Source organism: Onthophagus taurus, unplaced genomic scaffold, assembly GCF_036711975.1.
Source record: "Onthophagus taurus isolate NC unplaced genomic scaffold, IU_Otau_3.0 ScKx7SY_15, whole genome shotgun sequence".
In the NCBI taxonomy this organism is placed as follows: Eukaryota; Metazoa; Arthropoda; class Insecta; order Coleoptera; family Scarabaeidae; genus Onthophagus; species Onthophagus taurus.
This window is the reverse complement of record NW_027248940.1, coordinates 1171054-1196128: the sequence shown is the minus strand read 5'-3', so window position 1 is coordinate 1196128 and position 25075 is coordinate 1171054. Positions and strand designations below refer to the sequence as shown.

Genomic DNA, 25075 nt, shown 5'->3' with positions numbered 1-25075 from the left:
TTGTAAGCTAATCTTAAAACATTTATTTCGCTCTAATTATTAAAGGTGGAGAAACTAAATTTTGTTGACATATTCGGAATTAATCAGCAAATCCAACGCAGAAAACCGCTTTTTGATTTCTCAAATAGTTTTTGAGATATAGATTCATAAAGATAACCTAAAAAATCGCCTCAAATTGACGTTTCGTTGTAAGCTTATTTTAAAAAATTTATTTCTCCGTAATTACTAAAGATGGAGAAATTAAACTTTGCTGACTTATTCAGAATTAATCAGCTAATCTAACGTACAAAACCGTTCTTTGATATCTCAATTAGTTCGTGAGAAATAGATTCATGAAGATAACTTAAAAATTCGCCTCAAATTGACGTTTCGTTGTAAGCTTATTTTAAAAAATTTATTTCTCCCTAATTATTAAAAATGGAGAAACTAAATTTTGTTGACATATACAGAATTAAGCAACAAATCTAACGTAACAAACCGTTCTTTGATATCACAATTTGTTCTTAAGATATAAATTCAAAAATATAACTTAAAAAATCCGCTTTATATTGATATTTCACCGTAAGCTTGTTTATTTCTCACTGATTATTATAGACTTAGTTTAAATAACGTTAGTTACTAAAATGATTGTAAATGTTATTAATAATAAATATTATTACAATAAATAAAATTTTAAATGAATGCAATCTTTATTACCGATCTAAATTTTTTTTTAAAAGAAATTATAGATGGCACAATTTTCTACGTGTTTATAAACGTCAAAGAAAGTAGGGTTAAGAAGGTTACGTGGCCGTTAATTTACCAACAAAATGCCCAAAATCTCAATTTATCTCACCCTTTTAATAATTTCAACGTTAACGCCGGTTTATTCGTATTTTATAACCGTAGATGCACACGCAGAAGAATGTTTTTTCGACCGAGTTGAAGCCGGCACAAAAATGAGTAATCCACAAAATATTATTTAATATCTTTAAATTTAACCTTATTCGTTTAGGTTTAACGTTCGAAATCGCCGAAGGAGGGTTCTTAGACATCGATTTTCGCATCGTTGGCCCAGACAACAAAGTTATCACCCAAGGCGAAAGGGAATCTTCAGGAAAATACATCTTTTCGGCTGACAAACCTGGCGTTTACACGTATTGCTTCTCAAATAAGATGTCCACGATGACCCCTAAGGTGGTTATGTTTAATATGTTGGTTGGGGAAGCTCCCAAAGAGGAGAAATCAGCCGACGGGGAATCTGCAAGTAAATTAGAGGATATGATTCGAGAGTTAAGTGGGTCTTTAGCTAGCGTTAAACACGAACAAGAATATATGCAAGTTCGGGATCGGATTCATCGAGCTATTAATGAAAGTACGAACTCTCGAGTTGTGCTTTGGTCGTTTTTTGAGGCTTTGATTATCGCGGGGATGACTGTGGGGCAAATTTATTATTTGAAGAGGTTCTTTGAAGTGAGAAGAGTTGTTTAAAAAAAAATTAAATGTAAAAGTTATTTATCATTTCGTGGTTTTTGTATTAATAAAAATTCTAAAACGATTTTTTTTTAATTAATATGTTTTTATTTTTAATTTGTGTTAAATCAGAGTTTTTTTTAGATAAAATTTGTTTTAAATGAATTATTTTAATAATAAAAATTAATATCTTCAAAATTTAAAACCTAACAATAAATCTAATCATAGGAATTGAATTATCTTAAGTGAAAATGTTAAATTAAATTTTTTTTCTCCACATTTTCATAATTTAACCCCTACATTATGAACATACATAAATATGCTGATGATATATCACTGCTTTGCACTTCATGATGCTCTACAAGAAACTAATAGAATTAATGACGATCTGAAGTCATTGGATAAATTCTCAAGGAATCACTATTTAATTGTAAATCCCACCAAGTCCGTTGCTATTATTTTTGCAAGATCACAAGTCCCAACGCAACTTAAAAATGAACTTAATTTGGTTATGGGAAATAGGCCAATTGAGTTATGTGATAATGCTCGCGACTTGGGACTTATATTAGATTCTGATTTGAGCAGCATGTAGGAAAATGCATTAGAATAGCTTTTGCTAATCTAAAGAAACTGTACGGTAGCAGATCAGTTCTCATACAAAGAGTCCAAAATGCGCGTGTGTGGTTTGCGAAGGCGCAATCATGTATCATGTATCGTCGAAAATTGAGATACGCTATGTTCTGTCGAAGAATTATCGAATCTAAGAAACCATTTTATTTATATAGTAGGATCGAATTCCGTAGAGATGCTCATACTGTCAATTTGCGAAATAAAAATTTGATTGCACCTCCGATACATAGAACTACTTTGTATGAAAGATCTTTCTCATATCAGATATCAAAGATGTGGAACGGTCTCCCGGTTGGTCCCTATGCAGCTTAGTTACTTTTAGAAGTCATTATCGAAACCATCTATTGCGAAGTCAGGGTGTAGAGCACGTATAGCGGGTGGAATTATTTTGTTTAAATTCTCATAAAATTTTATTTTGATAAGTGAAGCTCAGGTCAAGTGGAAGAACAGATCATCCATCTCAGGATGGATGATCTGAACTTCGCCTTTTGCCCATTTTTTTTCTTTTGTAGTTATCTTTATGTTTTAATTGTAATTATATTATCTTTTATATATTTGTATTTGTATGGGCAATAAAGTCATTATTATTATTATTACTATACATCGTTTTCAAGAGAAAATTTTAAGCTTTAATTTGCAATAAAACTCATTTCTTAGTTTCCATAATCTACGCTTCCATGATTTTTTTTATTTTCACCTTTTTCGACATTTTTATTTCAAGCGAAAATCTTAGCTTTAACTTAACATTTTTTTCTCCACATTTTCATAATTCAACCCATACATTATTATACATCATTTTAAAGAGAAGACTTTAAGCTTTAATTTGCGATAAGTATCACTTCTTTATTTCCATAATCAACGCTCACAAAAATTTTTAAATTTTCACTTTTTTCGGCATTCTTATTTTAAGCGAAAATCTTAGTTGTAACTCAATATTTTCTTTCTCCACATTTTCATTATGCAACCCATACATTATATTATAATACATCATTTTAAAGAGAAGACATTAAGCTTTAATTTGCAATAAAACTCATTTCTTAGTTTCCATAATCTACGCTTCCACGAATTTTTTAATTTTCACCTTTTTCGACATTTTTATTTTAAGCGAAAATCTTAGTTTTAACTCAACACTTTTTTTTCCACATTTTCATAATTCAACCGATACATTATTATACATCATTTTAAACAGAAGACTTTAAGCTTTAATTTGCGATAAATCTCATTTCTTTATTTCCATAATCAACGCTTCCACGAATTTTTAAATTTTCACCTTTTTGACATTCTTATTTTAAGCGAAAATCTTAATTTTAACTAAACATTTATTTTCTCTACATTTTCATAATTTAACACATACATTATAATACACCATTTTAAAGAGAAGACTTTAAGCTTTAATTTGCGATAAATCTCATTTCTTAGTTTCCATAATCTACGCTTCCACGAATTTTTTAATATTCACCTTTTTCGGCATTTTTATTTTAAGCGAAAATCTTAGTTTTAACTCAACATTTATTTTCTCCACATTTTCATAATTTAACCCATACATTATTATACATCATTTTAAAGAGAAGACTTTAAGCTTTAATTTGCAATAAATCTCATTTCTTAGTTTCCATAATCAACGCTTCCACGAATTTTTAAATTTTCACTTTTTTCGACATTCTTATTTTAAGCGAAAATCTTAGTTTTAACTCAACACTTTTTTTCTCCACATTTTCATAATTTAACCCATACATTACTATACATCATTTCAAAGAGAAGACTTTAAGCTTTAATTTGCGATAAATCTCATTTCTTACTTTCCATAATCAACGCTTCCATGATTTTTTAAATTTTCGCCTTTTTCGACATTTTTATTTTAAGCGAAAATCTTAGTTTTAACTCAACACTTTTTTTCTCCACATTTTCATAATTTAATCCATACATTATTATACATCATTTTAAAGAGAAGACTTTAAGCTTTAATTTGCAATAAATCTCATTTCTTAGTTTCCATAATCAACGCTTCCACGAATTTTTAAATTTTCACTTTTTTCGACATTCTTATTTTGAGCGAAAATTTTAGTTTTAACTCAACACTTTTTTTCTCCACATTTTCATAATTTAACCCATACATTACTATACATCATTTCAAAGAGAAGACTTTAAGCTTTAATTTGCGATAAATCTCATTTCTTACTTTCCATAATCAACGCTTCCATGATTTTTTAAATTTTCACCTTTTTCGACATTTTTATTTTAAGCGAAAATATTAGTTTTAACTCAACATTTTTTTTCTCCACATTTTCATAATTTAATCCATACATTATTATACATCATTTTAAAGAGAAGACTTTAAGCTTTAATTTGCCACGAAACTCATTTCTTAGTTTTTATAATCAACGCTTCCACGAATTTTTAAATTTTCACCTTTTTCGACATTCTTATGTTAAGCGAAAATCTTAGTTTTCACTAAACATTTATTTTCCCCACACTTTCATGATTTAACCCATACATTATTATACATCATTTTAAAGAGAAGACTTTAAGCTTTAATTTGCGATAAGTATCATTTCTTAGTTTCCATAATCAACGCTTCCACGAATTTTTAAATTTTCACCTTTTTCGACATTCTTATGTTAAGCGAAAATCTTAGTTTTAACTCAACATTTATTTTCTCCACATTTTCATAATTTAACCCATACATTATTATACATCATTTTAAAGAGAAGACTTTAAGCTTTAATTTGCGATAAGTATCATTTCTTTATTTCCATAATCAACTCTTCCACGAATTTTTAAATTTTCACCTTTTTCGACATTTTTATTTTAAGCGAAAATCTTAGTTTTAACTCAACATTTTAATAATTCAACCGATACATTATTATACATCATTTTAAAGCGAGCACTTTAAGCTTTAATTTGCAATAAATCTCATTTCTTTATTTCCAAAAGCAACACTTCCACGAATTTTTAAATCTTCACCTTTTTCGACATTCTTATTTTATGCGAAAATCTTCGTTTTAACTCAATATCTTTTTCCTCCACATTTTCATAATTCAACCCATACATAATTATACATCGTTCTAAAAATTCATTTCTTATTTTCCATAATTAAGGTTACTATAATTTATTGAAAAATATAACACAAGTTAGGCAACCCTATTGACTGCACTATAATATGCGTCATCTAAACGAAATTAATTCAGTTAAATAAGTTTTTTTATACATTTCTCATTCTCTTCATCTACAAACACAATTCCCAAATTAATTTTCTTCATTTTTATTTCATAACGAAGTTTTTTAATCAATCATGATAAGCCATAGTTTATTTTTATGCTTTATCAACATCTTATCGCTTAATTAATCCCATCTTAAGCGCCACAAATGATGCAATCCCTCAAAAGTGATTACAAAACCCAAAATTATTCTCCTAGGAAATCTATTTGAAGCTAACAATTTCTTTTAAGAAAATTAAACGCGATCATTAATTATTAATGAGTCATCCATAATTAATCATTGTCTAAGTATAAAAATGACAGAACTAGCACAAACTACAACAGCTCCATCTATTAGGATTCATTATTAACTCGTAATTTTCCTGAATTTCAAGGAAATACAAATCAATTCTTTTTTGCGTCTCATTTTAACCCGTTTAGTATGATAAAGAGGGGGTATTTAATATATCTGGAAATGACCTCAAAGCGGTAAAAACCGGGTTTTAGTTTTGGTGGGGGTGAAAAGATCCAATCGATTGGATAAAAATGACAGTTTCATTACCGGCTTGACGCGGACGCCATTTGCATTCATTCATCAAAACGATTTCGTGTTATTCACGCGTAATTTTTGAATAATCCTATCGAATTTCAACGTTAAAACACCAATATAATGGCTGTTCACATTAAAGACAAGGTAGGGTTATTATCTTATTTATCTTAATAAATTGGTAATGAATTAAAAAATTTGAAAAAAATGTGTGTCGAGGTGTGGTTAGGTGATGGCTGTCATTTGTCATTAATTTGTATTTGAAGGTTATGTGAAAGGATTTTTTTTTTAATAAATTGTTTTTTTAGGACGATTTTTCAACAAAATTAACTGACGCTGGAGATTCTTTGGTAGTCGTTGATTTCTTCGCGACATGGTGCGGTCCGTGCAAAATGATTGCACCAAAATTGGAGGAATTAGCGAAGGAGAACAGCAATATTCTCGTATTGAAAGTGGACGTTGATGAATGTGAGGATATCGCGATGGAATATAACATCACGTCGATGCCCACTTTTATTTTTATCAAAAGCAAGAAAGTTGTGCAACAATTTAGCGGGGCTAATTATGATAAACTCAAACAGATGATTGTCGAGTTCAAATAGAGAAGTAAAAAACGTTAAAATTAAAAAAAGAATTGCCTAAAAATATTTCACAATCTATTTTACTTTTGGCTTTAATGATTAAACTTAAAATTAAATATTATGTATTTTCTTTTCTATTCTTATTATGATGTATATTAAAAATATCTTTTTTTGGGAGTTTGTTAAATTTCCTGGATGGGTAACTTAATAAAATAAAGTTTGGTTGCTCTTTTCGGGTGTCCTGTTGCCTTAAGATTCCATTTGTATACTTAATATAATATAAAGCTGTATTTGTAATTTGTTGTTGTATTTTTTCGTGTTTAATTCACTCCGTTGTTGTAATAATTAAATATGTAGAAATTGTGCAACTTAAATAAATTTGAACAAATAAAACTAATCCGTGTTAGATAATTTTTATCTTCGATTTGGTACACAAATAACAACTTTTATCAAAAATTTCTTTGTTAAATCCAAATATTCTTTATTAATATTAAAATGTGCACTTTTAGCGTCAATTTGATGTATAAATTTCATCTTAATTCGCAAAAATGTTTAATTGAAATTTTTTGCTTTAAAAGTTGGGTTAAAACAACGTCAATTACAATTTTTCAAAAATTTCCTTTTTTAAACTGAAATATTCTTTATTAATATCAAAATGTACACTTTTAGCTTCAATTTGGTGTATAAATCTTATCATAATTCAATAAGATTAAGCAAAAATGATTAATTGAAATATCTTCCTTTAAAAGTTGTGTTAAATCAACGTCAATTTCGATTTTTGCAATTTCTCAAAAATTTCTTATTTAAACTCAAATATTCTTTATTAATATTAAAATGTACACTTTTAGCTTCAATTTGGTGTATAAATCTCATCTTAATTCGCAAAAATTAAGCAAATATGATTAATTGAAATTTCTTCCTTTAAAAGTTGGGTTAAATCAACGTCAATTTCGATTTTTGCAATTTCTCAAAAATTTCTTTTTTAAACTCAAATTTTGTTTATTAATATTAAAATGTACACTTTTAGCTTCAATTTGATGTATAAATCTCATCTTAACTCGCAAAAATTAAGAAAAGATGTTTAATTGAAATTTCTTCCTTGAAAAGTTGGGTTAAATCAACGTCAATTTCGACTTTTGCAATTTTTCAAAAATTTCGTTTTTTATACTAAAATATTCTTTATTAATATTAAAATGTACACGTTTAGCTTCAATTTGGTGTATAAATCTCATCTTAACTCGCAAAAATTAAGCAAAGATGATAAATTGAAATATCTTCCTTTAAAAGTTGGGTTAAATCAACGTCGATTTCGATTTTTGCAATTTCTCAAAAATTTCTTTTTTAAACTCAAATATTCTTTATTAATATTAAAATGTACACTTTTAGCTTCAATTTGGTGTATAAATCTCATCTTAATTCGCAAAAATTAAGCAAATATGATTAATTGAAATTTCTTCCTTTAAAAGTTGGGTTAAATCAACGTCAATTTCGATTTTTGCAATTTCTCAAAAATTTCTTTTTTAAACTCAAATTTTGTTTATTAATATTAAAATGTACACTTTTAGCTTCAATTTGGTGTATAAATCTCATCTTAACTCGCAAAAATTAAGAAAAGATGTTTAATTGAAATTTCTTCCTTGAAAAGTTGGGTTAAATCAACGTCAATTTCGACTTTTGCAATTTTTCAAAAATTTCGTTTTTTATACTAAAATATTCTTTATTAATATTAAAATGTACACGTTTAGCTTCAATTTGGTGTATAAATCTCATCTTAACTCGCAAAAATTAAGCAAAGATGATAAATTGAAATATCTTCCTTTAAAAGTTGGGTTAAATCAACGTCGATTTCGATTTTTGCAATTTCTCAAAAATTTCTTTTTTAAACTCAAATTTTCTTTATTAATATTAAAATGTACACTTTTAGCTTCAATTTGATGTATAAATCTCATCTTAATTCGCAAAAATTAAGCAAATATGATTAATTGAAATTTCTTCCTTTAAAAGTTGGGTTAAATCAACGTCAATTTCGATTTTTGCAATTTCTCAAAAATTTCTTTTTTTTAACTCATATATTTTTTATTAATACTAAAATGTACACTTTTAGCTTCAATTTGATGTATAAATCTCATCTTAACTCGCAAAAATTAAGAAAAGATGTTTAATTGAAATTTCTTCCTTGAAAAGTTGGGTTAAATCAACGTCAATTTCGATTTTTGGAATTTCTCAAAAATTTCTTTTTAAAACTCTAATATTCTTTCTTAATATTAAAATATACACTTTTAGCTTCAATTTGGTGTATAAATCTCATCTTAATTCGCAAAAATTAAGCAAATATGATTAATTGAAATTTCTTCCTTTAAAAGTTGGGTTAAATCAACGTCAATTTCGATTTTCCCAATTTCTCAAAAATTTCTTTTTAAAACTCAAATATTCTTTATTAATATTATAATGTACACTTTTAGCTTCAATTTGATGTATAAATCTCATCTTAACTCGCAAAAATTAAGCAAAGATGTTTAATTAAAATTTCTTCCTTTAAAAGTTGGGTCAAATCCACGTCAATTTCGATTTTTGCAATTTCTCAAAAATTTCTTTTTTAAACTTTAATATTCTTTATCAACCTTAAAATGTATACGTTTAGCTTCAATTTGATGTATAAATTTCATTTTAACTCGCAAAAATTAAGCAAGGATGTTTAATTGAATTTCTTCCTTTAAAAGTTGGGTTAAATCAACGTCAATTTCGATTTTTGCAATTTCTCAAAAATTTCTTTTTTAACTCAAATATTCTTTATTAATATCAAAATGTACACTTTTAGCTTCAATTTGGTGTATAAATCTTATCATAATTCAATAAGATTAAGCAAAAATGATTAATTGAAATTTCTTCCTTTAAAAGTTGGGTTAAATCAACGTCAATTTCGATTTTTGCAATTTCTCAACAATTTCGTTTTTTAACCTCAAATATTCTTTATTAATATTAAAATGTATACTTTTAGGTTTAATTTGATGTATAAATCTTATTTTAACTCGCAAAAACTAAGCAAAGATGATTAATTGAAATTTCTTCCTTTAAAAGCTGGGTTAAATCAATGTCAATTTCGATTTTCGCAATTTCTCAAAAATTTCTTTTTTAAACTTTAATATCCTTTATTAATATTAAAATGTACACTTTTAGCTTCAATTTGATGTATAAATCTCATCTTAACTCGCAAAAATTAAGCAAAGATGTTTAATTGAAATTTCTTCCTTTAAAAGTTGGGTTAAATCCACGTCAATTTCGATTTTTGCAATTTCTCAAAAATTTCTTTTTTAAACTTTAATATTCTTTATTAATCTTAAAATGTATACTTTTAGCTTCAATTTGATGTATAAATCTGATCTTAACTCGCAAAAATTAAGAAAAGATGTTTAATTGAAATTTCTTCCTTTAAAAGTTGGGTTAAATCAACGTCAATTTCAATTTTTCAAATTTCTCAAAAATTTCTTTTTTTAACTTTAATATTCTTTGTTAATATTAAAATGTATACTTTTAGCTTCAATTTGATGTATAAATCTCATCTTAACTCGCAAAAATTAAGCAAAGATGTTTAATTGAAATTACTTCCTTTAAAAGTTGGGTTAAATCAACGTCAATTTCGATTTATGCAATTTCTCAAAAATTTCTTTTTTAAACTCAAATTTTTTTTATTAATATTAAAATGCACACTTTTAGCTTCAATTTGATGTATAAATCTCATCTTAACTCGCAGAAATTGAGCAAAGATGATTAATTGAAATATTTTCCTTTAAAAGTTGGGTTAAATCAACGTCAATTTCGATTTTTGCAATTTCTCAAAAATTTCTTTTTTAAACTCAAATATTCTTTATTAATATTAAAATGTACACTTTTAGCTTCAATTTGATGTATAAATCTCATCTTTACGCGCAAAAATTAAGCAAAGGTGTTTAGTTGAAATTTCTTCCTTTAAAAGTTGGGTTAAATAAAGGTCAATTTCGATTTTTGGAATTTTTCAAAAATTTCTTTTTTAAACTCAAATATTCTTTGTTTACATTAAAATGTACACTTTTAGCTTCAATTTGATGTATAAATCTTATCATAATTCGATAAAATTAAGCAAAAATGATTAATTGAAATTTCTTCCTTTAAAAGTTGGGTTAAATAAACGTCAATTTCGATTTTTGCAATTTATCAAAAATTTCGTTTTTTTAACTCAAATATTCTTTGTTAATATTAAAATGTACAGTTTTAGCTACAATTTGATGTATAAATCTCATCTTAACTCGCAAAAATGAAGCAAAGATGTTTAATTGAAATTTCTTCCTTTAAAAGTTGGGTTAAATCAACGTCAATTTCGAATTTTGCAATTTCTCAAAAATTTCTTTTTTCAACATTAATATTCTTTATTAATATTAAAATGTACAATCTTAGCTACAATTCGATGTATAAATCTCATCTTAACTCGCAAAGATTAAGCAAAGATGTTTAATTGAAATTTCTTCCTTTAAAAGTTGGTTTAAATCAACGTCAATTTCGATTTTTGCAATTTCTCAAAAATTTCTTTTTAAAACTCAAATATTCTTTCTTAATATTAAAATGTACACTTTTAGCTTCAATTTGATGTATAAATCTCATCTTAACTCGCAAAAATTAAGCAAAGATGATTAACTGAAATTTCTTCTTTTAAAAGTTGGGTTAAAGCAACGTCAATTTCGATTTTTGCAGTTTTTCAAAAATTTCGTTTTTTAAACTTAAATATTCTTTATTCATATTAAAATGTACACTTTTAGCTACAAATTGATGTATAAATCTTATCTTAACTCGCAAAAATTAAGCAGAGATGTTTAATTGGAATTTCTTCCTTTAAAAGTTGGGTTAAATCAACGTCAATTTCGATTTTTGCAATTTCTCAAAAATTTCTTTTTTAAACTCAAATATTCTTTATTAATATTAAAATGTACACCTTTAGCTTTAATTTGATGTATAAATCGCATCTTAACTCCTAAAATTAAAGCAGGAATGAGTAATTGAAATTTGAGGATTATTTTTTATTTTTTTTTTTATGATTTTTTTTTAATTTCTTTAACCCCCTTTCTTTTTAGTTTCAGCTTCTTTAGCCCTTTTAATCTGCATCTCTCGTTGCTTTTCAAGCACCTTCCTAAAGTTTTCAGCCTCCTCCTCCATCTCAAAGGGATGGATTTCTTCCCCTTCTGAGTCTTCACTGCTCTCTTCCCCATTCCCAGAAGGTCTTATAGACACCTCTGATCTCTCTCTACCTAATGGTTCATCAGTTAATAATGAAGATGTCCCTTCCTCAACATTTTCTTTAACTGCAGATTTTTTCTTCTCACTTTCTTTTTTTATTCTCTCCCATTCCACTCTATAATCACTAAATTAAAAAAATTAAATTAAATTATGCTTAATGATGATTTTACTTTGACTCACCTTTCATATTCTAATCTAGCTTCTTCGATTAATCGATACAACTCATCAATTCCTTCTCCTGTTGCAGCAGAAACCCCACAAACTCTTAAATTTTGGTAGAATTCATCCAAAGTTAACGCCATGGATCGAGTTAAATTGCTGATATAGTTCTCATCGGCTTCTAAAGCTTCTTGAAATGACTCAAAATCATTCATCCAGTCTTTAGCATAATTATGATTAACCACATCTGTTTTATTCATAACAACAATGAAAGGTAAACGGGATTTATAAAGAATTGAACAAGCATAGAGCATGTTTGACATAAACGTAACAGGGTTTGTGCTTCTTACAGTGTCAATTACATATAAAATGACCGTTGGAAAACTCGATGCTAATGTTTCTGTTATAATTGTACCCGATACGGACCAAGTAAAGACTTCGATTTGGCCTGGAGTGTCTAAAACGCATAATTCGTGTTCGGTTTTCTCAATAAATTTGATAACATCAGGAAATTTCGTTGAAAATAAATTAAGCGAGGTCACTATAGCTCCATTTGGGCCTAATTTATATTGTTTCATCACTTCTTTGTATTTAACTGTGTCTCTTATATCTAAAAATCAACTTTTTATTATTTTATTCAACATAACCTCAAAATTAATTCACCGATATTAGCAAAATAGGGAACTTGTAAACAAGCCGGGTCTAAATTTACGATATAAGGCTTCTTTTGGGAATTACTTAGCCTTTGAACTAAAGAGGTTTTCCCAGATCCAGCCATTCCGAGAGTAATTAAACAAACGGGGTGCTTTTTGGGGCCAAATTCAGATTCGGACCCCATTTTATTCGCTATGAAAAGAAGTGATAATAATAATAGAGATAAATTTTAATCACTTAATATAAATGCTTCGTTTTATGAGAATTAAAACGAATATTTTGAGGTTAAGTCAAACTAACCTCAAATGCGATTGATAATGAGAAGATTTCTGTTTTATCTAATTTGTGGGGAATAAATCGATTAAAACTTTATTTCTGGAATAAATCAGGGCATATATTAAGATTTAAAAGTGTTTAATGAATCGAATTGAGATTTAGGTTAACTTTTAAAAAAGAAATTTCAATAAAGCTGTACTATTCAGAGGGAAATTAAAAAATTGATAATTTGAAAAAATTGTATCAATAAAAAAAGTTGTTTTTTTTTAATTCTTAACAAGTTTTGTTTGAAAAACTTTTTGATACAACCAACAATTAGGAAGATAACGAAACGAATAATAATTATTTTTGTCAAGTTCAGAGGGAAATTAAAAATTTAGTACCTAATTTGAAAAAAATGTATTAATAAAAGTTGTTTCTTTCTTAATTCTTAACAAGTTTTGTTTGAAAAACTTTTTGATACAACCAATAATTAGGAAGATAACGAAACGAATAATAATTATTTTTGTCAAGTTCAGAGGGAAATTAAAAATTTAGTACCTAATTTGAAAAAATGTATTAATAAAAGTTGTTCCTTTTTTAATTCTTAACAAGTTTTATTTAAAAAACTTTTTGATACAACCCATAATTAGAAAGATAGCGAAACGAATAGTAATTATTTTTCAGTCATGTTCAGAGAGAAATTAAAAAATTAATAATTTCGAAAAATTGTATTAATTAAAGTCGTTTCTTTCACAATTCTTAACACGTTTTATTTGAAGAACTTTTTGATATAACCAATAAGTATGAAGATAACGAAACAAATAGTAATTATACATATTTAAGTATTGTTCAGAGGGAAATTAAAAAATTAATAGTTCGAAAAAATTGTGTTAATAAAAGCTGTTCCTTTCACAATTCTTAAAAAGTTTTATTTGAAGAACTTTTTGGTACAACCAATAAGTATGAAGATAACGAAACAAATAGTAATTATTTTTAAGTCATGTTCAGAGGGAAATTAAAAAAATTAATAATTTCAAAAAATTGTATTAATAAAAGTTGTTCCTTTTACAATTCTTAACAAGTTCTATTTGATGAACTTTTTGATACAAACAATAGGTATGAAGATAACGAAATTAATAGTTATTATTTTTAAGCAGTGTTCAGAGGAAAATTAAAAAGTTAATAATTTCAAAAAATTGTATTAATAAAAGTTGTTCCTTTCACAATTCGTAACAAGTTTTATTTAAACAACTTTTTGATACAACCAGTAAGTATGAAGATAACAAAACCAATAGTAATTATATTTAAGTCGTGTTCAGAGGGAAATTAAAAAATTAATAGTTCGAAAAAATTGTGTTAATAAAAGCTGTTTCTTTCACAATTCTTAAAAAGTTTTATTTGAAGAACTTTTTGGTACAACCAATAAGTATGAAGATAACGAAACAAATAGTAATTATTTTTAAGTCATGTTCAGAGGGAAATTAAAAAAATTAATAATTTCAAAAAATTGTATTAATAAAAGTTGTTCCTTTTACAATTCTTAACAAGTTCTATTTGATGAACTTTTTGATACAAACAATAGGTATGAAGATAACGAAATTAATAGTTATTATTTTTAAGCAGTGTTCAGAGGAAAATTAAAAAGTTAATAATTTCAAAAAATTGTATTAATAAAAGTTGTTCCTTTCACAATTCGTAACAAGTTTTATTTAAACAACTTTTTGATACAACCAGTAAGTATGAAGATAACAAAACCAATAGTAATTATATTTAAGTCGTGTTCAGAGGGAAATTAAAAAATTAATAGTTCGAAAAAATTGTGTTAATAAAAGCTGTTCCTTTCACAATTCTTAAAAAGTTTTATTTGAAGAACTTTTTGGTACAACCAATAAGTATGAAGATAACGAAACAAATAGTAATTATTTTTAAGTCATGTTCAGAGGGAAATTAAAAAAATTAATAATTTCAAAAAATTGTATTAATAAAAGTTGTTCCTTTTACAATTCTTAACAAGTTCTATTTGATGAACTTTTTGATACAAACAATAGGTATGAAGATAACGAAATTAATAGTTATTATTTTTAAGCAGTGTTCAGAGGAAAATTAAAAAGTTAATAATTTCAAAAAATTGTATTAATAAAAGTTGTTCCTTTCACAATTCGTAACAAGTTTTATTTAAACAACTTTTTGATACAACCAGTAAGTATGAAGATAACAAAACCAATAGTAATTATATTTAAGTCGTGTTCAGAGGGAAATTAAAAAATTAATAGTTCGAAAAAATTGTGTTAATAAAAGCTGTTTCTTTCACAATTCTTAAAAAGTTTTATTTGAAGAACTTTTTGGTACAACCAATAAGTATGAAGATAACGAAACAAATAGTAATTATTTTTAAGTCATGTTCAGAGGGAAATTAAAAAAATTAATAATTTCAAAAAATTGTATTAATAAAAGTTGTTCCTTTTACAATTCTTAACAAGTTCTATTTGATGAACTTTTTGATACAAACAATAGGTATGAAGATAACGAAATTAATAGTTATTATTTTTAAGCAGTGTTCAGAGGAAAATTAAAAAGTTAATAATTTCAAAAAATTGTATTAATAAAAGTTGTTCCTTTCACAATTCGTAACAAGTTTTATTTAAACAACTTTTTGATACAACCAGTAAGTATGAAGATAACAAAACCAATAGTAATTATATTTAAGTCGTGTTCAGAGGGAAATTAAAAAATTAATAGTTCGAAAAAATTGTGTTAATAAAAGCTGTTCCTTTCACAATTCTTAAAAAGTTTTATTTGAAGAACTTTTTGGTACAACCAATAAGTATGAAGATAACGAAACAAATAGTAATTATTTTTAAGTCATGTTCAGAGGGAAATTAAAAAAATTAATAATTTCAAAAAATTGTATTAATAAAAGTTGTTCCTTTTACAATTCTTAACAAGTTCTATTTGATGAACTTTTTGATACAAACAATAGGTATGAAGATAACGAAATTAATAGTTATTATTTTTAAGCAGTGTTCAGAGGAAAATTAAAAAGTTAATAATTTCAAAAAATTGTATTAATAAAAGTTGTTCCTTTCACAATTCGTAACAAGTTTTATTTAAACAACTTTTTGATACAACCAGTAAGTATGAAGATAACAAAACCAATAGTAATTATATTTAAGTCGTGTTCAGAGGAAAATTAAAAAATTAACAATTTCAAAAAAATTATATTAATAAAAGTTGTTCCTTTCAAAATTCTTAACAAGTTTTATTTAAAGAACTTTTTAATACAACCAATAAGTATGAAGATATCGAAACAAATAGTAATTATTTTTAAGTCATGTTCAGAGGGAAATTAAAAAAATTAATAATTTCAAAAAATTGTATTAATAAAAGTTGTTCCTTTTACAATTCCTAACAAGTTCTATTTGATGAACTTTTTGATACAAACAATAGGTATGAAGATAACGAAATTAATAGTTATTATTTTTAAGCAGTGTTCAGAGGAAAATTAAAAAGTTAATAATTTCAAAAAATTGTATTAATAAAAGTTGTTCCTTTCACAATTCGTAACAAGTTTTATTTAAACAACTTTTTGATACAACCAGTAAGTATGAAGATAACAAAACCAATAGTGATTATATTTAAGTCGTGTTCAGAGGAAAATTAAAAAATTAACAATTTCAAAAAAATTATATTAATAAAAGTTGTTCCTTTCAGAATTCTTAACAAGTTTTATTTAAAGAACTTTTTAATACAACCAATAAGTATGAAGATATCGAAACAAATAGTAATTATTTTTAAGTCATGTTCAGAGGGAAATTAAAAAAATTAATAATTTCAAAAAATTGTATTAATAAAAGTTGTTCCTTTTACAATTCTTAACAAGTTCTATTTGATGAACTTTTTGATACAAACAATAGGTATGAAGATAACGAAATTAATAGTTATTATTTTTAAGCAGTGTTCAGAGGAAAATTAAAAAGTTAATAATTTCAAAAAATTGTATTAATAAAAGTTGTTCCTTTCACAATTCGTAACAAGTTTTATTTAAACAACTTTTTGATACAACCAGTAAGTATGAAGATAACAAAACCAATAGTAATTATATTTAAGTCGTGTTCAGAGGAAAATTAAAAAATTAACAATTTCAAAAAAATTATATTAATAAAAGTTGTTCCTTTCAGAATTCTTAACAAGTTTTATTTAAAGAACTTTTTAATACAACCAATAAGTATGAAGATATCGAAACAAATAGTAATTATTTTTAAGTCATGTTCAGAGGGAAATTAAAAAAATTAATAATTTCAAAAAATTGTATTAATAAAAGTTGTTCCTTTTACAATTCCTAACAAGTTCTATTTGATGAACTTTTTGATACAAACAATAGGTATGAAGATAACGAAATTAATAGTTATTATTTTTAAGCAGTGTTCAGAGGAAAATTAAAAAGTTAATAATTTCAAAAAATTGTATTAATAAAAGTTGTTCCTTTCACAATTCGTAACAAGTTTTATTTAAACAACTTTTTGATACAACCAGTAAGTATGAAGATAACAAAACCAATAGTAATTATATTTAAGTCGTGTTCAGAGGAAAATTAAAAAATTAACAATTTCAAAAAAATTATATTAATAAAAGTTGTTCCTTTCAGAATTCTTAACAAGTTTTATTTAAAGAACTTTTTAATACAACCAATAAGTATGAAGATATCGAAACAAATAGTAATTATTTTTAAGTCATGTTCAGAGGGAAATTAAAAAAATTAATAATTTCAAAAAATTGTATTAATAAAAGTTGTTCCTTTTACAATTCTTAACAAGTTCTATTTGATGAACTTTTTGATACAAACAATAGGTATGAAGATAACGAAATTAATAGTTATTATTTTTAAGCAGTGTTCAGAGGAAAATTAAAAAGTTAATAATTTCAAAAAATTGTATTAATAAAAGTTGTTCCTTTCACAATTCGTAACAAGTTTTATTTAAACAACTTTTTGATACAACCAGTAAGTATGAAGATAACAAAACCAATAGTAATTATATTTAAGTCGTGTTCAGAGGAAAATTAAAAAATTAACAATTTCAAAAAAATTATATTAATAAAAGTTGTTCCTTTCAGAATTCTTAACAAGTTTTATTTAAAGAACTTTTTAATACAACCAATAAGTATGAAGATATCGAAACAAATAGTAATTATTTTTAAGTCATGTTCAGAGGGAAATTAAAAAAATTAATAATTTCAAAAAATTGTATTAATAAAAGTTGTTCCTTTTACAATTCCTAACAAGTTCTATTTGATGAACTTTTTGATACAAACAATAGGTATGAAGATAACGAAATTAATAGTTATTATTTTTAAGCAGTGTTCAGAGGAAAATTAAAAAGTTAATAATTTCAAAAAATTGTATTAATAAAAGTTGTTCCTTTCACAATTCGTAACAAGTTTTATTTAAACAACTTTTTGATACAACCAGTAAGTATGAAGATAACAAAACCAATAGTGATTATATTTAAGTCGTGTTCAGAGGAAAATTAAAAAATTAACAATTTCAAAAAAATTATATTAATAAAAGTTGTTCCTTTCAGAATTCTTAACAAGTTTTATTTAAAGAACTTTTTAATACAACCAATAAGTATGAAGATATCGAAACAAATAGTAATTATTTTTAAGTCATGTTCAGAGGGAAATTAAAAAAATTAATAATTTCAAAAAATTGTATTAATAAAAGTTGTTCCTTTTACAATTCTTAACAAGTTCTATTTGATGAACTTTTTGATACAAACAATAGGTATGAAGATAACGAAATTAATAGTTATTATTTTTAAGCAGTGTTCAGAGGAAAATTAAAAAGTTAATAATTTCAAAAAATTGTATTAATAAAAGTTGTTCCTTTCACAATTCGTAACAAGTTTTATTTAAACAACTTTTTGATACAACCAGTAAGTATGAAGATAACAAAACCAATAGTGATTATATTTAAGTCGTGTTCAGAGGAAAATTAAAAAATTAACAATTTCAAAAAAATTATATTAATAAAAGTTGTTCCTTTCAGAATTCTTAACAAGTTTTATTTAAAGAACTTTTTAATACAACCAATAAGTATGAAGATATCGAAACAAATAGTAATTATTTTTAAGTCATGTTCAGAGGGAAATTAAAAAAATTAATAATTTCAAAAAATTGTATTAATAAAAGTTGTTCCTTTTACAATTCCTAACAAGTTCTATTTGATGAACTTTTTGATACAAACAATAGGTATGAAGATAACGAAATTAATAGTTATTATTTTTAAGCAGTGTTCAGAGGAAAATTAAAAAGTTAATAATTTCAAAAAATTGTATTAATAAAAGTTGTTCCTTTCACAATTCGTAACAAGTTTTATTTAAACAACTTTTTGATACAACCAGTAAGTATGAAGATAACAAAACCAATAGTGATTATATTTAAGTCGTGTTCAGAGGAAAATTAAAAAATTAACAATTTCAAAAAAATTATATTAATAAAAGTTGTTCCTTTCAGAATTCTTAACAAGTTTTATTTAAAGAACTTTTTAATACAACCAATAAGTATGAAGATATCGAAACAAATAGTAATTATTTTTAAGTCATGTTCAGAGGGAAATTAAAAAAATTAATAATTTCAAAAAATTGTATTAATAAAAGTTGTTCCTTTTACAATTCCTAACAAGTTCTATTTGATGAACTTTTTGATACAAACAATAGGTATGAAGATAACGAAATTAATAGTTATTATTTTTAAGCAGTGTTCAGAGGAAAATTAAAAAGTTAATAATTTCAAAAAATTGTATTAATAAAAGTTGTTCCTTTCACAATTCGTAACAAGTTTTATTTAAACAACTTTTTGATACAACCAGTAAGTATGAAGATAACAAAACCAATAGTGATTATATTTAAGTCGTGTTCAGAGGAAAATTAAAAAATTAACAATTTCAAAAAAATTATATTAATAAAAGTTGTTCCTTTCAGAATTCTTAACAAGTTTTATTTAAAGAACTTTTTAATACAACCAATAAGTATGAAGATATCGAAACAAATAGTAATTATTTTTAAGTCATGTTCAGAGGGAAATTAAAAAAATTAATAATTTCAAAAAATTGTATTAATAAAAGTTGTTCCTTTTACAATTCCTAACAAGTTCTATTTGATGAACTTTTTGATACAAACAATAGGTATGAAGATAACGAAATTAATAGTTATTATTTTTAAGCAGTGTTCAGAGGAAAATTAAAAAGTTAATAATTTCAAAAAATTGTATTAATAAAAGTTGTTCCTTTCACAATTCGTAACAAGTTTTATTTAAACAACTTTTTGATACAACCAGTAAGTATGAAGATAACAAAACCAATAGTAATTATATTTAAGTCGTGTTCAGAGGAAAATTAAAAAATTAACAATTTCAAAAAAATTATATTAATAAAAGTTGTTCCTTTCAGAATTCTTAACAAGTTTTATTTAAAGAACTTTTTAATACAACCAATAAGTATGAAGATATCGAAACAAATAGTAATTATTTTTAAGTCATGTTCAGAGGAAAATTAAAAAAATTAATAATTTCAAAAAATTGTATTAATAAAAGTTGTTCCTTTTACAATTCTTAACAAGTTCTATTTGATGAACTTTTTGATACAAACAATAGGTATGAAGATAACGAAATTAATAGTTATTATTTTTAAGCAGTGTTCAGAGGAAAATTAAAAAGTTAATAATTTCAAAAAATTGTATTAATAAAAGTTGTTCCTTTCACAATTTGTAACAAATTTTATTTGAAGAACTTTTTGATGCAACCAATAAGTATGAAAATAACGAAACAAATAATAATTATTTTTAAGTTATGTTCAGAGGGAAATTAAAAAATTAACAATTTCATAAAATTGTATTAATAGAAGTTATTCCTTTCACAATTTTTAACAAGTTTTATTTGAAGAACTTTTTGATACAACCTTTAAGTATGAACATAACGAAAAAAATAGCAATTATTTTTAAGTCATTTTCTGAGGCAAATTAAAAAATTAGTTATTTGAAAAAATTGTGTTAATAAAAGTTGTTCCTTTCCGAATTCGTAACAAGTTTTATTTGAAAAACTTTTTGATACAACCAATAATTAGGAAGTTAACGATACAAATAGTGATTATTTTTAAGTCATGTTCAGTGGGAAATTACAAAATTAATAATTTATAATAATAATAATAATAATAATGCCTTTATTAATAAGTCGCAAAAAAAGGAAAGAAAATAATAATACACTCTTAGAAAATAGACTTATTTTCTGGACGAAGTTCAGTTTGGTTATTAACCAACTGCTCTTCCACTTAATCCAGAATATATAGAAAATATATATATAAAGCAAAAATGAGAATGTTTTTAACAATACTAATAAACAAAATGAAAAAAAAAACAAAATACGACGACATGCCAGTATAAAGCGATACATTAGTAACTCAGAATATAAAAAAAAAATCATGATGACTCAAGCAGGAGGGAGGATTTTAACTTACTCTTGAACGAAATACAGTTCAATCCTATAAGGTTCATAGGTAGATCATTGTACGTTTTAGCTATCTGGTAGGAAAAGGATCGGTGCGAGGTGCGGCGTGGTACCGTCAATACATCCTTCCTCCTTATATTAATGTTATGGACATCGCTTCTGAAACATAGGCGTTGCAGCAAGTAAGGAGGCCGCTGACTTTTAATGATTTTATGATAAACGCAAGTTGCATGCAGTTTACGTCTGTTTTTCATGTTCAACCACCCACTCTCTGCCAACTTATGACTAATATGGTCATATTTACGAATTCCGTAAATAAACCTCAGACAACCGTTCTGAAGGTTCTGGATACGACGCCCATTCGCCTCCGTTAAATTTGGACCATAAACAACGTCGCAGTGATTTAATTTGCTTAGAACCAAGCTATCACACAGCATAATTTTTAATTTTTTACTTAAGACATCCCTATGGGCATACAAGAGACGCTGTTAAAGCTGTTAAAGCTGTTGCGCAGCTGAAACCCGAACGAAACCCAGATTGTTGATCTGGCAGTATACTATACCTTTCGCAGTGTGCTCTAAGTTGCTTTTCCAAGACTCTCTCTAAAATTTTTGACATTACTGGGAGGATACTGATCGGTCTAAAATCCCTTAAGGCAGAAGGGGAAGATACTTTAGGTAATGCAATTACTTCAGCCATTTTCCAGGCATCCGGAAAAACTGATTGATGAACAGCAGCGTTTATTACGTGAGCAATATAAGGAATGAGAAAAGGGGTACACAAGTCAATCATCCAGATTGAGATACCATCAGAACCCACCGCTGCAGTTTTAATGTTATTAATTATTATAGATACTTCATGTTCATCAACAGGCATAAAAGCTTGCATTATCTGCACTCTAGGGTTTACATTATTTTGATAAAATATGGGTAATTCGGGATCAGTCTGGATATAAAGTGAAGAATCATCGTGAACAAAATAATTATTTAAATCGTTTGGAAGAAAAATGTTAGGCACTTTGTTATCGATTTTTTTATTTATACTTAGAAGTTTAATCTTTCTCCAAAGAGCCTTTGGATCTTTACTACGTAAGGCGTAATCATAGTATGCCTTCTTTTCAGCCCGCACCGTTGATGTTACCAGATTGCGATGCAAATTGTATGAAACCCAGTCTTGAGTTAGTTTAGACTTTTTGAATTTTTTAAGCGCATCATCTCGAATAGACATTAGTAGTTTAGTATTATCTGTTAGCCAGGGACTTTGTAAACCGTCTAGTTTTTAAAGGTGCATGTAAATCCATCAGAGTAAGTAAACAATTATTGAAAAAAGTTATTTTATCATTCACATTTTCTTGATCATATATGTTTCTCCACGGAATTGATTTCAGATCGTTCAAGAATTGAGGATAATTAATGTTTTTCACATCCCTGTATGTACGATAAATTGCAGCAGGCCTACCGATATCAAATGCCAGCTCACACTTTACTAGTTCATGATCAGATATATTAGGTACATTTACAACATCAATACTAGTAAACAGCTTATCATTTGTTGTAAAAACTGGATCGAGTAAAGTTTGCGAATTTTGTGTAATTCTTGTGGGTTCGGTGACTAACTGATGTAAGCCAATAGAAGTCGCAAATGAGTGAAGAAGTGTTGTTGAGGGAGAATCAAGCTTAAGAAGATCAACATTAATATCGCCCACGATAATTGTCGAGTGAGATGTAACAATACTCTCACAAAGGGTACTCTCCAGTGTTTCGATAAAAAGAGGAAGATTAAAATTAGGGGGCCTAAAAAATTTCAAAAAATTGTATTAATAAAAGTTGTTCCTTGCATAATTCTTAACAAGTACTGTTTCAAATACTTTTTGGTACAACCAATAAGTATGAAGATAACGAAACAAATAGTAATTATACATATTTAAGTCGTGATCAGAGGGAAATTAAAAAATTAATAATTTCAAAAAATTGTATTAATAGAAGTTGTTCCTTTCACAATTCTGAAGAAGTTTTATTTGAAGAACTTTTTGATACAACCAATAAGTATGAAAATAAAGAAAGAAATAATAATTATTTTTAAGTCAAAAAATTAGTAATTTGAAAAAATTGTATTAATAAAAGTTGTTCATTTTTTAGTTCTTTGCAAGTTTTATTTAAAAACTTTTCGATACAAACAATAATTAGGAAGATAACGAAACGAATAATAATTATTTTTAAATGATGTAACATTTTTATCTTTCAAACTCATTATAAGTAGGAACATTTAATCTGTTGTTTTTATTTGTTTTAAACGCGTTTAAAGAAAAATTTTTTCTACCATATAAACAACTTATTAATAAATATTAATTTGCTTACATAAATTGCTTTGCATCAATTTTTAAAGAAATTGAAGCTTGCTACGTGCCTAAGCGCTTGTACACAGAGACACAACGCACTAGAAAGGCCTAGAACGACATTGACCCCAGCTTACCACGTAAAGACCTTTAAAAACCGTAAATTTCTTTTCACCTTTTACTTAGAATTTTAAACATTTTTAAAACGAAACAAAAAAAAATTACTTCTAAGAAAATTTCACAAAATTCAGGTAAAAATTTCTTTGTATCTTTTAATTTTTATGTTTGTAAATATCAAAAGAAGTGGAGGGAGAGTCTTGTGCTTGAACCAGCTGTACATAAACGCATGGAACGAGCCAAAGACCTCTTGTTGTTGGAGTATTTTCGTTATCTCGACTTCGAGGAAGAAAAAATAATTTTTGTGTGGTGATGGCTTCCAAAGCTGTGTTAAGTGGAGTTTTTGGAACTTTGAGGAAGCTCCAAGGTGTTAATAACATCAAATCCATCGTTAAACAAGGCGATAAAGTAAGATTTAATTAATTAATAATAAAATTAATTTAAATCACAAAATTTGATCTTTCCAGAAATTATTGACTTTAACGAGTTTTAATCATATTCAAAGAAATCAAGAAAGAAATTACGTTTCAAGGAGTTATACAACAAAAAAATTACCGATCCAGAAAAAACCAGAATATTATTTATCATCAGATTCTGATGAAGATGCTAAAAGCGACCCAAAAAAGGGATTAAGAGTAAGAATTAATCACCACATTAAATTAATAAATTTAAATTAATAATAATAATAGGGATTAAGCGATTTTTGGAGAAGAAAAATGCGCACCATTCATAATTTGCTTGATTTTAACAAAGACAGCGTTATATCGTACGAAGACTTCCAATTATTCGTTGATAATTTTATCAATTTGGGTCATATCAGTGAGAAGAGTGCCAAAGAGTTTCGGGGTCTTATCAAAGTACGTTTTTAATTTTTTTTTAATCGTTTTATATTTATTCGTTGATTATAGCGAACATGGGAGGCTCAATGGGGTGAAATTTCCCCTTACAACATCGTAACGGTGGAGCGTTACTTAGAAGATATGCAACACGTTGTTAACGACCCCTCCAGGATTAAAAAGGTTGACGCTTTTCTGCCATATTTGTTTGAGGCGATTGATCGCGACAAATCTGGAAAGATAACCCTGAAAGAGTTCAAATTGTTCTTTGAATGTCTTGGGCATGAAGATGAAGACGCCGTTTTTACCTTTCGAATTATCGACACTAACGCTGATGGGAGTGTTGATAAACACGAATTTTTGAAGTATGGGAAAGATTTTTTTATTTCTGAGGATGAAACTAGAATTAGCAAATATTTTTGGGGACCATTACTTGAATAGGTTTTAAGTTTAAGTATTAATCTTTTTATTAGTGTAAGATAAGACTGATTATAAAGCTTTTTTTTTGTAGTGTGTAATTTTGTAATAAATAATAAAATTTTGAA

At 26.1% G+C, this 25075-nt stretch overlaps 4 protein-coding genes across 4 annotated transcripts; 3 read left to right on the top strand and 1 right to left on the bottom strand.

Annotated features, from left to right (window-relative positions):
• The first annotated feature begins 727 nt into the window (after nt 1-727).
• Nucleotides 728-1548, top strand: LOC111417951 (transmembrane emp24 domain-containing protein 2-like). Its single transcript, XM_023050385.2, has 2 exons — nt 728-942; nt 995-1548. Exons 1-2 carry the CDS (start codon nt 810-812, stop codon nt 1468-1470), a joined length of 609 nt encoding a protein of 202 aa, XP_022906153.1. The 5' UTR covers nt 728-809; the 3' UTR covers nt 1471-1548.
• A 4299-nt stretch (nt 1549-5847) lies between these two features.
• LOC111417957 (thioredoxin-2-like) lies at nt 5848-6704 on the top strand. Its single transcript, XM_023050389.2, has 2 exons — nt 5848-5973; nt 6135-6704. Exons 1-2 carry the CDS (start codon nt 5950-5952, stop codon nt 6426-6428), a joined length of 318 nt encoding a protein of 105 aa, XP_022906157.1. The 5' UTR covers nt 5848-5949; the 3' UTR covers nt 6429-6704.
• Nucleotides 6705-11325: 4621 nt separating this feature from the next.
• On the bottom strand, nt 11326-12815 carry LOC111417952 (GPN-loop GTPase 1). Its single transcript, XM_023050386.2, has 3 exons — nt 12495-12815; nt 11853-12441; nt 11326-11796 (listed from the first exon to the last, which is right to left on the bottom strand). Exons 1-3 carry the CDS (start codon nt 12667-12669, stop codon nt 11490-11492), a joined length of 1071 nt encoding a protein of 356 aa, XP_022906154.1. The 5' UTR covers nt 12670-12815; the 3' UTR covers nt 11326-11489.
• A 10878-nt stretch (nt 12816-23693) lies between these two features.
• On the top strand, nt 23694-25075 carry CB (sarcoplasmic calcium-binding protein). The gene is made up of 4 exons (XM_023050387.2): nt 23694-24102; nt 24162-24329; nt 24384-24551; nt 24603-25075. The coding sequence occupies exons 1-4, from the start codon at nt 24007-24009 to the stop codon at nt 24969-24971; spliced, it is 801 nt and encodes a 266-aa protein (XP_022906155.2). The 5' UTR covers nt 23694-24006; the 3' UTR covers nt 24972-25075.

Coding starts and splice junctions, on each gene's coding strand:
- LOC111417951 (XM_023050385.2), top strand. CDS start 810: ATGCCCAAAATCTCAATTTATCTCACCCTTTTAATAATTTCAACGTTA. Junction 943..994: donor TGAAGCCGGCACAAAAATGA/GTAATCCACAAA, acceptor TTATTCGTTTAG/GTTTAACGTTCGAAATCGCC.
- LOC111417957 (XM_023050389.2), top strand. CDS start 5,950: ATGGCTGTTCACATTAAAGACAAG. Junction 5,974..6,134: donor CTGTTCACATTAAAGACAAG/GTAGGGTTATTA, acceptor TTGTTTTTTTAG/GACGATTTTTCAACAAAATT.
- LOC111417952 (XM_023050386.2), bottom strand. CDS start 12,669: ATGGGGTCCGAATCTGAATTTGGCCCCAAAAAGCACCCCGTTTGTTTA. Junction 12,442..12,494: donor TCCCTATTTTGCTAATATCG/GTGAATTAATTT, acceptor GTTGATTTTTAG/ATATAAGAGACACAGTTAAA. Junction 11,797..11,852: donor GCTAGATTAGAATATGAAAG/GTGAGTCAAAGT, acceptor TTTTTAATTTAG/TGATTATAGAGTGGAATGGG.
- CB (XM_023050387.2), top strand. CDS start 24,007: ATGGCTTCCAAAGCTGTGTTAAGTGGAGTTTTTGGAACTTTGAGGAAG. Junction 24,103..24,161: donor TCGTTAAACAAGGCGATAAA/GTAAGATTTAAT, acceptor TGATCTTTCCAG/AAATTATTGACTTTAACGAG. Junction 24,552..24,602: donor AGTTTCGGGGTCTTATCAAA/GTACGTTTTTAA, acceptor CGTTGATTATAG/CGAACATGGGAGGCTCAATG.